The 14218-nt window shown below is 30.9% G+C and overlaps 1 protein-coding gene across 5 annotated transcripts; it reads right to left on the bottom strand.

The window, feature by feature from the left end:
• Window positions 1–334: 334 nt before the first annotated feature.
• Window positions 335–4519, bottom strand: LOC132050210 (succinate dehydrogenase assembly factor 1, mitochondrial). Of its 5 annotated transcripts, none has more exons than XM_059441346.1 (3): window positions 4343–4519; window positions 1122–1286; window positions 335–1033 (listed from the first exon to the last, which is right to left on the bottom strand). In XM_059441346.1, exon 3 carries the CDS (start codon window positions 969–971, stop codon window positions 675–677), a length of 297 nt encoding a protein of 98 aa, XP_059297329.1. In that variant the 5' UTR covers window positions 972–1033; window positions 1122–1286; window positions 4343–4519; the 3' UTR covers window positions 335–674. The 5 variants fall into 5 exon arrangements, with proteins under 5 accessions (XP_059297329.1, XP_059297327.1, XP_059297328.1 ...); XM_059441344.1 differs by having other exon boundaries at window positions 1116–1286; XM_059441345.1 differs by lacking the exon at window positions 1122–1286 and adding an exon at window positions 2000–2172.
• Window positions 4520–14218: the final 9699 nt, after the last annotated feature.

The raw sequence follows: 14218 nt of genomic DNA on the forward strand, positions 1-14218 counted from the left end.
TTTGCATCTCAAGGTAAAAGTCCCTTGAATTAATACTTCAAAGTCACTGTTTTATGTTCATATCTGGTCCCTAACTACACATTAGCAAGTAGCAACTAATGTGACTAGAATGATCAAATATTACGCGCATATGTAACCGCTAATACAACCACTACCATTCAAGCATAGGTAATAATCTGTAACATTTTTCTAAAGAATTTTTACACTGTCCATATCACGCTTAGCTTGCATTTCTGTTGAAGAAAAGGTAATTGCCATCTAAGATTAAAATCCTTTAATCATTGTGCCGTGCAACATAAGCGTTCATGTAACTTCCACAGGAACAAGCAGCAAATGAATTTATTAATGTTGTAGAGGCTGCCAAATCTTATTACCGTAAAAACCAAGATTCTTATTGAAGAGAGCCAAAACGAAATGCATCGACATCAGCCAAAGATGGTTTTTCTGTGGTTACAAAACCATCTACCCGTCTCTTTTTCCAGATGAGGGCCATTGCCAGTCATTAAATTGTTTTTACAGCAATTACGACTCTCGCACCATACAAATGTTTCTGAACCCTAGTATATGAGTTAGTAAATATTGGCATTCAAATGCCCTATGCTAGTCCCAGCACAAGAGATTGTATAATCAACCAACTCCAGTAAAGTTCAAAAGGAGTGTATTTCGTACAAAATCTAGGAGGATGAATTCCTTGTTTGTGAAGAATCAACACTTAAGGACGACAATCCAACAATATCAGGGCTCTTGAGCTGATCAAGTTGTTTCTTACCACGACGAAGTAAGTATTCAATATAAATAAAGTTCTTACGGTCAACTTGCTTAGAATTTTTGTGGAACTCAGCTGATACAAGTGACTCAATTTGCCTCCTCTCTTCAGCAGGCTTGGAGCGGGCTGCTCTTAAGAATCCCCTATATAGAGCAAGCACTTGCTTCTGCATCCCAGATAGCCTTGGTACACTGGAGGCTCCCATTGCAGTTTCAGGGCGACTGACAAGAAAGGAAGTTTGCCACTGTTTTGCCACTCTGCTTTGGACTGAAAGAACAGAAATTGTACAATCATTTACAAGGCAGAACTTGATTCAAAGAACAGAAAGATTAAAAAAGAAAGGAACCACCATGACTTGAATAAGTAGTCCCTAGAATCTGAACACAGTTAGAATCTTCCAAGTAAATCTTTTACTGGCTTTTTCTTTAACACTCAAGACATCAGATTCTTCAGGTGCTTATGTTTCTCTGAAAGGATACGTAGATACTAAATCCACAGCTATGCAATAATGGACTGGAACCTGCCCAAGGAAAATAGAAACTGCATTTGGTGGAACTAATATTTTCCATATTCATGTTACAGACTACAATTTACAACATTTCTGAACAACTATTGAAATAGATTTCAGTTGGAAATATCATAAGAAAGACCTTGAGAAGTCCAAAAGTAGAACTCAGGAGAGAGAATCAATTTATTAGCACAGTAACTAATTTATGTATATGGCAGGTTTATCTTTTTCAGCTCTATGTGACTACTAGGAGTATAGTTAAGTAATTGGTGAGAACTTCCCTCCCTATATTCAGCCAATTTCATTTGGAAAGAGCTTAAATCTTCTTCTTTTTTCTTCTTCCCATTTCTGTCATTAGACTCCTTTTTTCATTAGTGAGACCTTGATTAAGCGAAAAAGAAAAACCCATGGAGATAGAATCAATTTATTAGCAAGTTAACACAGTAAGTATGTTGAGTATATGGCAGGTCTATCTTAGCAGGAGTACAGAAGAATGAAAGAACTTTTTCTCCCAATATTTTTGGCCAGTTACATCTGGAAAGAGCTTAAAATGTCTTTTTTCTTCTTCCCATCTCTGTCATTAGACTCGCTCACTATGCATCTTTTATGCATCTTTTATACATCTTTTAGGCTGTTTAAAACAACACTATCAATAATCTCATATTAGAACCATAACAATTCAGTTTCTAACCATACTTCACTATAAAAAAAAAAGAAGACCGTGCCTTTCAAAGTAGAAGTTCGGCTAGAAGGGCTGAGCCGCTTTACACCCTTGCAAATCTCGGTTTTTGTAAGAGTTCTAACCTTATATTTGCCACAATGACATCTAGAAAGAGCCCAACTCCTCTTCTTTCTTCTCCTTCTCTATTTCTGCCACAGACTTGCTTCCTATAGCATTCTTTGACCACGTAAATGACATTTATAGTTAAAACCTCTAATTTTAGAACCATAAGAGCCTAATCCCTAAAGTTGCTCGTGGGTACTATAGTTAAAGGTCCTATCATCCACACATAGCTGATCAAAGGTATTCAAAGTCTATAATTGTTTAAGTTCAGCATACAAATTTAGTTATATTCTCTTGGATACTAACAAATAGATAAGTCCCTGGAGTCTTGAGGAATGTAATCTTCTGATTGACCACAAATTGGTCGTGTCTCATCTCTGACCTTGACGGCCACTGCTTTTCCCTTTTCATCAAACCATTGGATGCAGGAAACATGAACAGCCATATAGGCCATCTGAAGAGAAGCATTATATGCTTGAATAGTTAATTTTGACAATCAAAACTAGTTTAATGCAATAAGCAACAACAGCAACATCCCCAGTATATTCCCACAAGTGGGGTGTTGGGAGGGTGGGTGAACACAGACCTTACCCCTACCTTTTGTGGGTTAGAGAGGTTGTTCCCCATAGACCCTTGCGGCTCAAGAAGTTTAATGCCATAAACATCCCCAGATAAATAGGAAACAAAAAAGCTAAATGTTATTAAAAATGAATTCTTTTCTCGAACTGCTTTGAGATGTTTTCCTCAAGCCGAGGGTCTATCGGAACAACCTCTCTACCTCCCGAGGTAGCGGTAAGGTCTGCATACACACTACCCTCCCCAGACCCCACTTGTGGAATTACACTGGGTATGTTATTGTTGTTGTTGTTATTAAAAATGAACTGAACACTCATAATTGATGTTTTAAAAGGCAAAGCTGAGACTTGCCTCAGGCTTGTTCCTATGCAAGACAAGCACTAAATACCCCGAGACGATCATCGGGCAGAAGTCTAATGGCACAAACACCTCAATGGGAGGCATCTGCCAGGTGTACACTATATGTCATGGACTATTTGCAATTTGTGCCTCAGAACATTTCTTCTTAGATTATGAAAGAGAAAGTAGACTTCTGATTTGATAAAAAAGAAAGTGGACTTCTCGAGATACTTTGTTTTGGGGCTGGAAATTGGAGTAGATACACTGCTAGCTCATCTCAATTCAATGCCAGAGTAAAGAATGACAATTTGGCAATTTAACAATGTCCTCATTGCTTTTTCAACTGTAAGGTACCGAGGTCTTTATATAACCAAGAATCTTCAGCGTAAGTTAATGCAGATACGCAGTGAAGGCTATTTATTGCCCCTTCTGCGATTGCCTTTCTCACTGTCTATTGGTGACGATTCGACACTTGCGAGCGGTGGCGGATCTAAGATTTTCACTGAAGGGGTTCGAAAAATAAAAATGTAATACCTAGGGTTTGAACTTGGAACCTCAAGGTAAAATTTGAACCCCTAAAACACTGAACCAACTCCTACTCTTATTTTTTGAGTATTCAAAATCTATATATGTACATAAATAATACAAAAATTTCTTATATATATAGTGTAATATTTTGCCGAGGGTGTTCGGGTGAACACCCTCACTGGGCCCTAGATCCACCCCTGCTTGCGAGGTATCAATAAAATATACAAGAACACTAACTCAGCCATTAACAGAGTATCAACTCTGCCAACAAGTTCATGAACTAACACTCTTCTACAATCTTTTAGTGTATTTCATAGATAAAATGAAGAAAAACATACTGCTATGACGTAAAAGGCACAAGCTTGTAAGATCCTAAAGGGTGTGAAAAGCAAAGTAGCTCTCAACTAATATCAGAAATCTCTTTGTTAACTTTCTGAGATAATAACTATTAGTTGAGTCACCGTCAGAGAAATCAACCCGTCATGTAGGTATAGATTTCTAAACATATTACACATGCTCTTCAATTATTTTGACAGACCCATGTCAAATGGGCATAAGATCCATCTAAAAAACTAATAACAATATTATACATAGTGCCTTGCTTAGACTAACAAAGTTCAGGAGCTAACTCCCTCCATTTATACATCAATCTAAATTCTTTCACAAGATTCATATTAAAAAATATAAAAAGATTTCACCTTCACCACGGAAAATCCAAAATAAGAAAAAGAAAAGAATCCAGAAGAAAAATTTGCCAAAAGAATCCTTCAACTCCATTATTGTGAGAATAAAGAAAAGAAGGCAGAAGTTAGATTGATGGTGTATAAGTTAGAGCTTTTACCGTATTATGAGATGAATTTGATCTGAACTCAATCTTCCACAGATGGAACAAGACGTACAAGCTTAGAGGCCAGAAAAGGAATTTTGTGAGGAACAAACTATATTTCTAATTTCTAGTCTCTTTGGGAAGAAAATTTGGGATGAAATGATGCACGCATCTACTTTTCATTTTAAAAGATATTTGTGAAATTCTTTATTTCAAGTATTTATTCTAATTGGGTCTTTTATTTAAATGCTAGTCTTTATAATCGTGCTTTGCACCATATTTCCTGTCAATCTCGATTATGCAAAAAATAATTATATATATATATATATATATATATATATATATATATATATATTTTCTTTTATGAGGTACAAAAATATTACTCCCTCCATCTCAAAAAGATTGTCTTTATTTGACTTAGCACAAAATTTAAGAAATAAAGGAAGATTTTTAAAATGTGTGATCCAAAACAAGCCTTAGATATTTGTGTGGTACGCAAATCATCTCATAAAGAAAAATTGTTTCTAAATATAGAAAGGTTCCAATCTTTTTGGAACAGACCAAAATAGAAAGGAAGATAATCTTTTTGGGACGGAGAGAGTACTATAATATAAGATTATATCCATTTTTTTAAAAAAAAAAATGATGTTATTGATATATAGCTTTTTCTCCTCCCTCCCCCCCCCCCGGCAAGGAAAACCCGTTGCGATACTATAATCCAATATTAGGGGTTATGTAATCATATTTATTTATTGTTATTCACAACTATAAAAGTGTTGAAAATTGTTAATAAACAAAATTAAATTAAAATTTTAAGAACACGTTATTTTCTGTCAATCCCAATATCCAATAGTAACAAGAAGATGTTAATTAGATAATATTATTTGTAATTACATTACTTTGTTTAAACAAATATTTAAAGCCAATAAGCCATGCCATTAATTAAAAAATCGAACTTATGGACCAAATAAGATTTATAACCCAAAGTGCAAAAAGTTTCCGTTGTATACTTGGATTCCTCGATGGCATTCAATCTCAATACATCTCTTTAGTTTTACTATAATCCTAACTCGTGCCGACATAATTGCTCAGATCTTTTACTATACTAATAAAAGTGAATTAGTCTTGTTCAATAATTCTTAATCTTTATCCAACTCCAATTCTATCCTTTCAAAATTGTATTTCAATGTCCGACTGAACTTGATTGTTATTAGACTTCCGGTGCACACAAATTAATATTAGTATAAGTTTTAAATTACAATATTATCTCATATGAAATATATTTTAAGGACATAAAAGTCGTTCAATAGTTAAAGGATATTTTGATTAACCAACATTTATATTCGTGCTTTTATAATAACTAGTTTCTCGATACGGGCGTTGCGCGTGTATGCCCTGCCATATAGGATACAATTTTGCCAAATATATTTATATAGTTCAATTACCATATTCGTGGGCAACTCTAAATCTGGAAATTATAATACCTAAAGCATTAATGTTACATACTTCTCGTTAGAAGACACATCTAGTGCGTATAAAAGGTCTCTAAATCTTTGATAAGACTAAAAAATAAATTAACTAATTTTTAAAAATGTTATCGTTGTATCTCAAGATTGTTATAACAACTTTCAAGTATAAATTTAACTCATTCAAATGAAGTACTTCATATATATCATTTTTATAATTTCAAGAATATTTTCAAGTACTTAAATCTAATTCATGTTCTTACCGCCTTAAAGATAATTTCCCACATATTTCCACACTTGTTACTAAATTGTATATAATGAACCAATTTTATTTTTTATAAAAGACAATTATCATAATAACCTTAGTGATTCTTCATCACAATATGCGTGAAAGACATAAAATATATTATGAGGTCATGACCATCTACTCTAATATTCATACAAAAAAGAATTCATAAATTAGCATAGATAGAAAATGAAAATAAGTTAAAAAAAAAAAAAAAAAAAAAAAAAAAAAAAACAAAAAAAACTGATTGTATTGCCACTTTTATATTGATTCACCCTTGAGGTATGATATGTAGCCTCCTTAGTTCGGCCATTAAACCAGCATGTCAAAAAACTATATATGTTTTAATGGAGAAAATACTCCATTAATTTGTACTGATCAACTAAAGCAATTGTAATGCCTGTCAAATATGATTACACTCAAATAGCATTGAATCTCCTTCACTTCGTGACCTTTGAGCGGATCCAATATATTGTGTGCGGGTTCATCATGAGAACTGTTGAGACTATATGTCTATTAAGATATTTATTAAATATTTATAAATATTTGATTAACTATATGTCTATTAAGATATTCATTAAATATCTATAAATATTTGATTAAGAATCTAGTGTGTGTGTATATATATATATATATATATATATATATATAAACTTGAAGTCTTTGTATGAACTCATAAACTTCAAACTCCTGGATCTCCTGTGTCATGCAGTCCAAATGATTAAATGGACATTCTATTCCAAGAATATAACTCCCCCTCAACAAATTAAAGTCACACTCTTTAATTTTTTCTACCATAAACTCAATAGAGAAGAAAGAGAGAATGAAAGAATAGGCACCCTGAATACTTAAAGAGAACGGCTTTGGCAGAAAGGCTACGAAAAGTCTTTGTATGAACCCCATAAACTTCAAACTCCTGAATCTCCTATGTCATACAATCCAAATGATTAAATGGACATTCTATTCCAAGAATATAACTCCCCCTCAACAAATTAAAGTTACACTCTTTAATTTTTTCTACCATAAACTCAATAGACAAGAAAGAGAGAATGAAAGAATAGGCACCCTGAATACTTAAAGAGAACGGCTTTGGCAGAAAGGCTACGAAAATTGCTCAAATCCTTCTCTCTTTTTTTTCCTATCTGCTTATAAGTTTTTTTTAGCGAACAGGCATAAACCACTTTGAAAGGCATGTCATTGCAGAATAGGCGTAAGTCAAAGGTTGCATTGCAAATTCAGAAAGAAGGTAGATAATAAATTAGAACAACACAACCTTTTAAGGATAGACACTTCTAAATATATCAGTTTTCTTCTCTTTGTTTTCTTAAATATTTTTGTTAGCATTATAGTATTAAATAATACTTATATAAGTAGGGTGTTTAATCATTTGAAGGTTGTTTTGGTATTTTAACTTTTTAGTTTGAGGTTCCCACTTTCATAACAACTAATTTCGCGGTACATGCGTTGTACTTGTAGATAGTCATGTAGTATAAGTGTTTGTAAAGTAATATCAATATTACTAACAATATTAAAATGAAATTTGAAGTAAATTACATGAAAGAATAAGTATAAATTTCTATAAATGATTAATATGAATCGTTATATCATGATTTATTTATCAAGATCACGATGATTGAATATTCTTTGAACCCACATAAATGGACAATTAAACAATAATATAAATATTAATCAAAAATAAGAAAGCTTAACATTAAAAGAAAAAAAAAACAAAGGGGAGGAGATCAAACCAACCTCTTCTATGTACGTTACCATAGAATTTGGAAGGGAGAGGCCTAGGGGAGGAGATCAAACCAGCCTCTTAATGTTTAAAGTTAAAAAGCCTCAAACAAGGCTGATTTTCTTTCTCGGCCAAACAAGAGACCATTTAGGAGGAAACAATTGGGGGAAACTTTTCTTATAAAATTGAAACAATTCATGTTGATCGTACATAAATTTAAATATTACATACATTTATCCCCAATTTTGATCAACCTAAGCTTCTTCATTTGCGCCTCACAAGAATTATATGATGTAGAATTGTAACTACAACTAATGTTTAAAACTTTAAAGAAACTAACATGTTTGGATATTTGAACTTAAATAAAAAGACAAACTAAAAAAGTAGAAAAGAAACTGGTTACGGATAGGCCTAGACAAATTGTTCCGCAAAATATTATCCAAATTTTACTTAAATAGAATTGTAGTTTAATAATGGGACGTTTATTTACTACACAATTTAAATAGAAAGGGAATTCTAAACTTTACTTAAATAGAATTGTAGTGAATAATGGAATGTTTATTTACTACATAATTTAAAATAGAAAAGAATTTTTACATGGTAAAAATTTTAATCGATTTAGAAGTGCTAAATATTAGGATTTCTTGCATTGTTAGATAAGGAAAGATTAAATAAGCATTAATATAATACTATAGATTAATGAACTACGTACAAAACTTTCGGAAAGATAAAAAGAGTCAGTTAATAAACAGTAAGAAGAAGGTCTGCCCCTTGCAAAAATATCCCACTAACCCTAACTAAATATCATTCACGAATTACTTTAATATTTGGTTTCTTGCAATATCGAACATAACTCGTAAGTCTTAAATAAACACGAAAGAACAAAAATGAGATTTTCAATCATTAATCAAATATGAATGATTTGGACGGATTATAATTTTTGGACAGAGATTGTTATCTCAAGAAGAACTACAACGGTTTTATTTTGCCAAAGGTAAAAAGGATTCCAATCCCAAAAAGGACTCCAAAAATAACGGCAAATTTTTACTTTTCGAAAAAATAAAATTTTTGCCAAAGCCAAAAAGGACTTCAAAAACAGGAGTGAGTTTTGTTTACTTATCCAAAAAATATACTAAAAACAACGGTGGGTTTTTTTGCTTTTCGAAAAAATATATATTATTAGGATTCATGTATAACTATACATATGTTTAATAAGGAAAATAGTAAATTACAATTTTATTTATTTTAGGGTCTTTTACTGAAGGGCTAAAGTTCAATCAACATTTCAGGGATACGTTATTGTTGGTATATTTTCTTCTGCCACTTTTTCTACTTTGTGTCTAAGATTGAAACTCCTTCTCCATCACACTAAGACCAATTAAAGGTTAATAAAAAAAAGTTAATAAAAGAAATTGACTTTTTTTTTACCCTTTATAAATAGATTTCACATTAGACTGGATTGTCGGTTGATAATTTTCTTATATATTGAAGTTTAAAATCTAGAATTTATTTATTAAATTATTTTCTAATATTTAGGACTTCCATATGTACTAAAATCTAAAATTTGACTTATAAAATCTTCCTTAAAATTATGTCCTAATATTTAAGACTTTAAATCAATTTAAACACCTAGCAAATTTACTTGGATGTTAACATCTTCCAGAGTACCTGATTGTGAGTCTTTTATAAGGTAAAACCTTCTAGAGAAAAGAGAAATGGACTTTACAAGCATTATTGAGGCAACTATAATATTTAGCAAGACTTCTACTGTTTCGGCATACAACTTTTTATTCCATGCTGATTGCTTTGGTTAGTCTAACCTTTTTAAGTACGTACCTTGCTTCATGAGGAAACATCCAATGAGTCTAATTTTTGTGGCTATAGGAACAAAAAAACAATAGAACCAAATTTAAATTTGCTCAGCATTGCAATTATTTGATCGAGGCCAACCTCCATTAGAAGAAGGCAATGATTCTAGTATTCACTTGAAATAAAATTTACAAAAAATCAAGTCAAAATTCATTATCCTGAAAACTAACAAATGATACAAAATTAAAACAAAAAATAAAGCAGTGCTCGATCACTGTAATAAATAAGCAAAAGTACTAAATCTATAGGAATGAAAAAGTCGAGGGGATTCAATGTCTATTATATATAGATAAAAAATAATTTTAACCTTGTATATATCGTGTAAATTTTCGCCGACGAACCCCTTCAACCCACTTGGCTCCGCCGTGGTGGCATGTCCATTACACATCGAGGTCAACCTCTATCAATAGAAGTCGATGATTATAGTATCCACCTGAAACAAAATTCACAAAGAATCAAGTCAATATTCATTATCCTGAAGACTAACAAATTATACAAAATTAAAACGAAAAATAAAGTAGTGCTCGATCACTGTAAAAAAAAAAAAAAAAAAAAAAAAAAAAAAAAGTACTTAAGCTATAGGAATAAAAAAACAATAGAATCAAATTTAAAGTTGCTCAACATCGCAATTATATGATCGAGGCCAACCTCCATTAGTAGAAGGAGATGATTCTAGTATTCACCTGAAACAAAATTCACAAAGAATTAAGTCAATACTCATTATCCTGAAAACTAACAAATTATACAAAAAAAAAAAAAAAACAGTGCTCGATCACCGTAATAAAGAAACAAAAGTACGTATTAAATCTATAGGAATAAAATATCGATAGAATCAAATTTAAAGTTGACTACAGAATTCTTAAGAAGACCTTCTGTTCTCAACCAAAAGTTTGGTCCTATTCAACATCTATTATATATGCATAAAAAATATTTTTAATCTTGTATATATCGTGTAAATTTTCGCCAACAAACCCCCTTCAAAGCACTTGGCTCCGCCGTGTTCGCATGTCCATTACACATGGACTGCTGGCTGTAGCATACATGCTCTGCAAGCATAAAAGGAACATTGCTATGCACATTAGAGAAGACGAGTTAGACTGGGTGACCGATGGGAACTGGGAAGTAATAGCGAGGGGTTAACTTTAAAACCCTTTAAGGCTTTATTTAGGTTTTGTTATTTTACACGGCTTATGAGTCATTCCAAAAATAGGACTCCCAAAAATAATAATGAGTTTTTTTAGTTTTCCAAAAAATATATATTATTAAGGATTATGTATAGTACATGACAAGTTTGTCTATTGTAGAGTCTTTTAATGAAGGGCAAAAAGTTCAATCAACATTTCTAAAGCCCTTCGTACTTTTAATTTAATATAGTATAAACTAGTCTCTATAAACGTGCAGTTGCACATTATTTCCAGTCAGTCTCAATCATAGTAAAAAATATTAGATAATATTATTTGTAATTATATATATTTATTTTATGAGTTATAAAAAAAATTACTATAGTATAGGATTGTATCTACTTAATACTACTTTGAATTTGATGTTCTCGATATCTATTTTTTTCTTCTTTTTTCCTCATATAGAAAACATGTAACGACTAGGATAATTCAATAGTATTAGAGATTAAGTGACCAAATATTTGTTCATTGTCATTTACAGATACAAAAGTGTTGAAAATCCGTGTTGTTGTGTTGCATGCTATACTATGTAAATTATTATAATATTGTGAACATGAGAAAATATTTTATTTGTATATGGAAAAGAAATAAATATGCACAAAAGACTACCGCTCGAAAATCATTCAAGTCGAAATCTGACTAATCCATCTTAGAGAAGGCAGTATCCTCTATTATATATTTTGATTTCATTTTTTAGAAATTTGTTAAGAGTTACAAAGTATAGTTATCCTTTAAAGAAATATGATCTAATACTATATTCCTAGCACGTATATTGAGTAACGTTCCAAGTAGTAATAGGTTTATGGTGAGAAAATATGGCTTGGTATTGGACTTACAGAGTTATAATTATAATGATAAATTGATAATCGCATTTAAGAAGAAAAAAAAAAAAAAGCGTGCTAATGCCTAATCACGTGAATATCATCCAAAGAGGACACCTAGGAATTCCAACCCCTTTTATATACTCGAAGACCTGTTGGGGCCGGCTTGACCATAAGGCCAGTAAAGCAACGGTTTGGCGCCCTAACTTTTTGAGAGCCCCATTTTTTCTAAAAAATTGTTTAGAAAACACCCAATATTAGAAATTGTATTATTAGAAATCACTTTTTGAGTCGGTAGCAAAATCATTAATGAATCCAAGAATTTCATATATAAATTTAAAGGGTGTTAAATGCTTTTATACTTTTATGCAACAAAAAGTGTACTTTAATTTGTTGGTGTTTAATTAATCTTATACGTAATATTCAGACTTGGAATCCGTTGGCATTAGTTGAGTAGTATTAGAGTTTGATGCAAATTCATATTAGGAAGAGATTTTGAAAGTTACGATATTGTCCAACGAATATTTTTTTTTTTGGTAATATTGTCCAACGAATAATTATTTTAAAGAATATTTAAGCTTTGGAAGGGTATAAAAGTCGTTCAATATTTAAAGGACATTTTGGTCAACCAACATTTATATTCATGCTTTTAGAATAATATAGATAATAATAATAATTACAGACTAGTCTCTATAAACGTGCAGTTATACTTATTCCCAATCCATCTCAATCATAGTAAAGAATATTAGATAATGTTATTTGAATTTTATATATTTAGTTTATAAGTTACAAAATGTGCCATGCAATGATAAGAAATGCAATGCAAATGAAATGTGATGCTATGCAATGCCCCCAGGCCTCCTCTCCAATCACGTACACACATGCTATTATTACTATTGAAATTGATATTTTTTTTCTTTTTTTCCATATAGAAAACATGTTACGACTAATCCAATATTAGAGATTAAGTGATTATATGTTTATTTATTGTCACTTACAGATACAAAAGTATTGAAAATCATCACTAAACAAAATTAATATCAATCAGTTTTAAGAATATTTAGTTATTAATTTTTAAAAATTATTTGATCACAAAATAAGATATAATAATACCTTCTATTAAAACAAATCAAGTACATACATTAAAAAAAAAAAAAGGGAGAGAGAGAAGGTACATCCAAACAATCCATAAATAAGTATATATCATTCACCAATCTGCACCCCATGCTTCTGACTTGCAAAAGATAATCAATTGATTTTACGATAATTATTCCTGTTTTTCTCATCCTCCTATTTTATTTAAGCATATCCGTATTGGTTTCCACAAAACTATCATAACCGATGGTCATTCAACATTGAGTTTATCACAAAAAAATCACTTTTCTATTATTATTTTTACATAAAAGTCATTCAACTTAAAATTATCACACAAAAAAGTAATTGTCCATTTTTGCTACGTAAAAGTCATCCAACTGAAAGTTTATCACACAAATAACACTTTTTTATTTTTTGTTACGTAAAAGTCATTCAACTTAAAGTTTATCACACAAAATTACTTTTCTATCTTTTATTACGTAAATGTCATCCGGCTGTGGCAAGTTAACTACAAAATATATCTCACCTTAATTCTTATATTTTGTATCAAAAATTGACATGACAATTCAAAATAGAAAAGTGACTTTTTTATGTGATAAACTCAAAGTTAAATAACAATCAGCGAAATTTACCTGTCTATCGTCTATGATTGAAATGCCCGTAAATTATAATATTTTAATATTTAGTGCCTAAAACAACTAAGTTTGAAATCAACTCAAAAAATAATAGAAGGTTGGATTCTAATATATACGGTCTAAAATAAAGGAGTTTAAAACCAACTCAAATAAAGAATAGAATGCCGATAAAATTATTATCCCTAAAATATAGAAGTACCACTATAGACAGCAACTATAGGGCTAATACCTTATGGTAATTCGTTCTAATTAGGTGATAACTTTATGTCCACTTTAAATAAAAATATTACCACTATATATATAAAGGATTTTGTGATATATCCATAACATGAATTTTCTCCTGGGTATAGTTTTGTTAAAAGCTAATATCTCATGCCTTCTTTCATATTATTTTGTTCATAGTGATTTTCTAGCTTAAATAGAATAAGTTCCTACTATACTTTAATGAAATAGTTAGTTCCTAGTAGTAGTAGGAATATGTCCCAAAAGAATATTAGTAACATGCTTTTAGGTTTTAGATGTCCAAAGAAAGTAGGATTAATGCTTATTAAAGGGTATAAAAGTGATTCAATATTTGAATTATATTTGGTCAACCAATATTTATATTCACGCTTTTATAATAATATATAGACTAGTCACTATGAACGTGCCTCACACGTTATTATTTGGCTTCTCTAATCAGCAAACTTGGCATTAACGTAATATCTTTATTTTCAGCTTTAATACAGACTATCATGCCTGTAGTTAGTATATAATTCGATGGATTATTAAATGTTTCATATCTAATTATATCATAAGTA

This window comes from Lycium ferocissimum, chromosome 3 (assembly GCF_029784015.1).
Source record: "Lycium ferocissimum isolate CSIRO_LF1 chromosome 3, AGI_CSIRO_Lferr_CH_V1, whole genome shotgun sequence".
NCBI lineage: Eukaryota > Viridiplantae > Streptophyta > Magnoliopsida > Solanales > Solanaceae > Lycium > Lycium ferocissimum.

What these genes read in the sequence shown, in the direction of transcription:
- LOC132050210 (XM_059441341.1), bottom strand. Translation starts at nt 2,512, where the DNA reads ATGGCCTATATGGCTGTTCATGTTTCCTGCATCCAATGGTTTGATGAA. An exon ending in CTCCAGGGACTTATCTATTT is followed by an intron (nt 1,034 to 2,364) that starts GTTAGTATCCAA and finishes CTGTTCTTTCAG; the next exon opens with TCCAAAGCAGAGTGGCAAAA.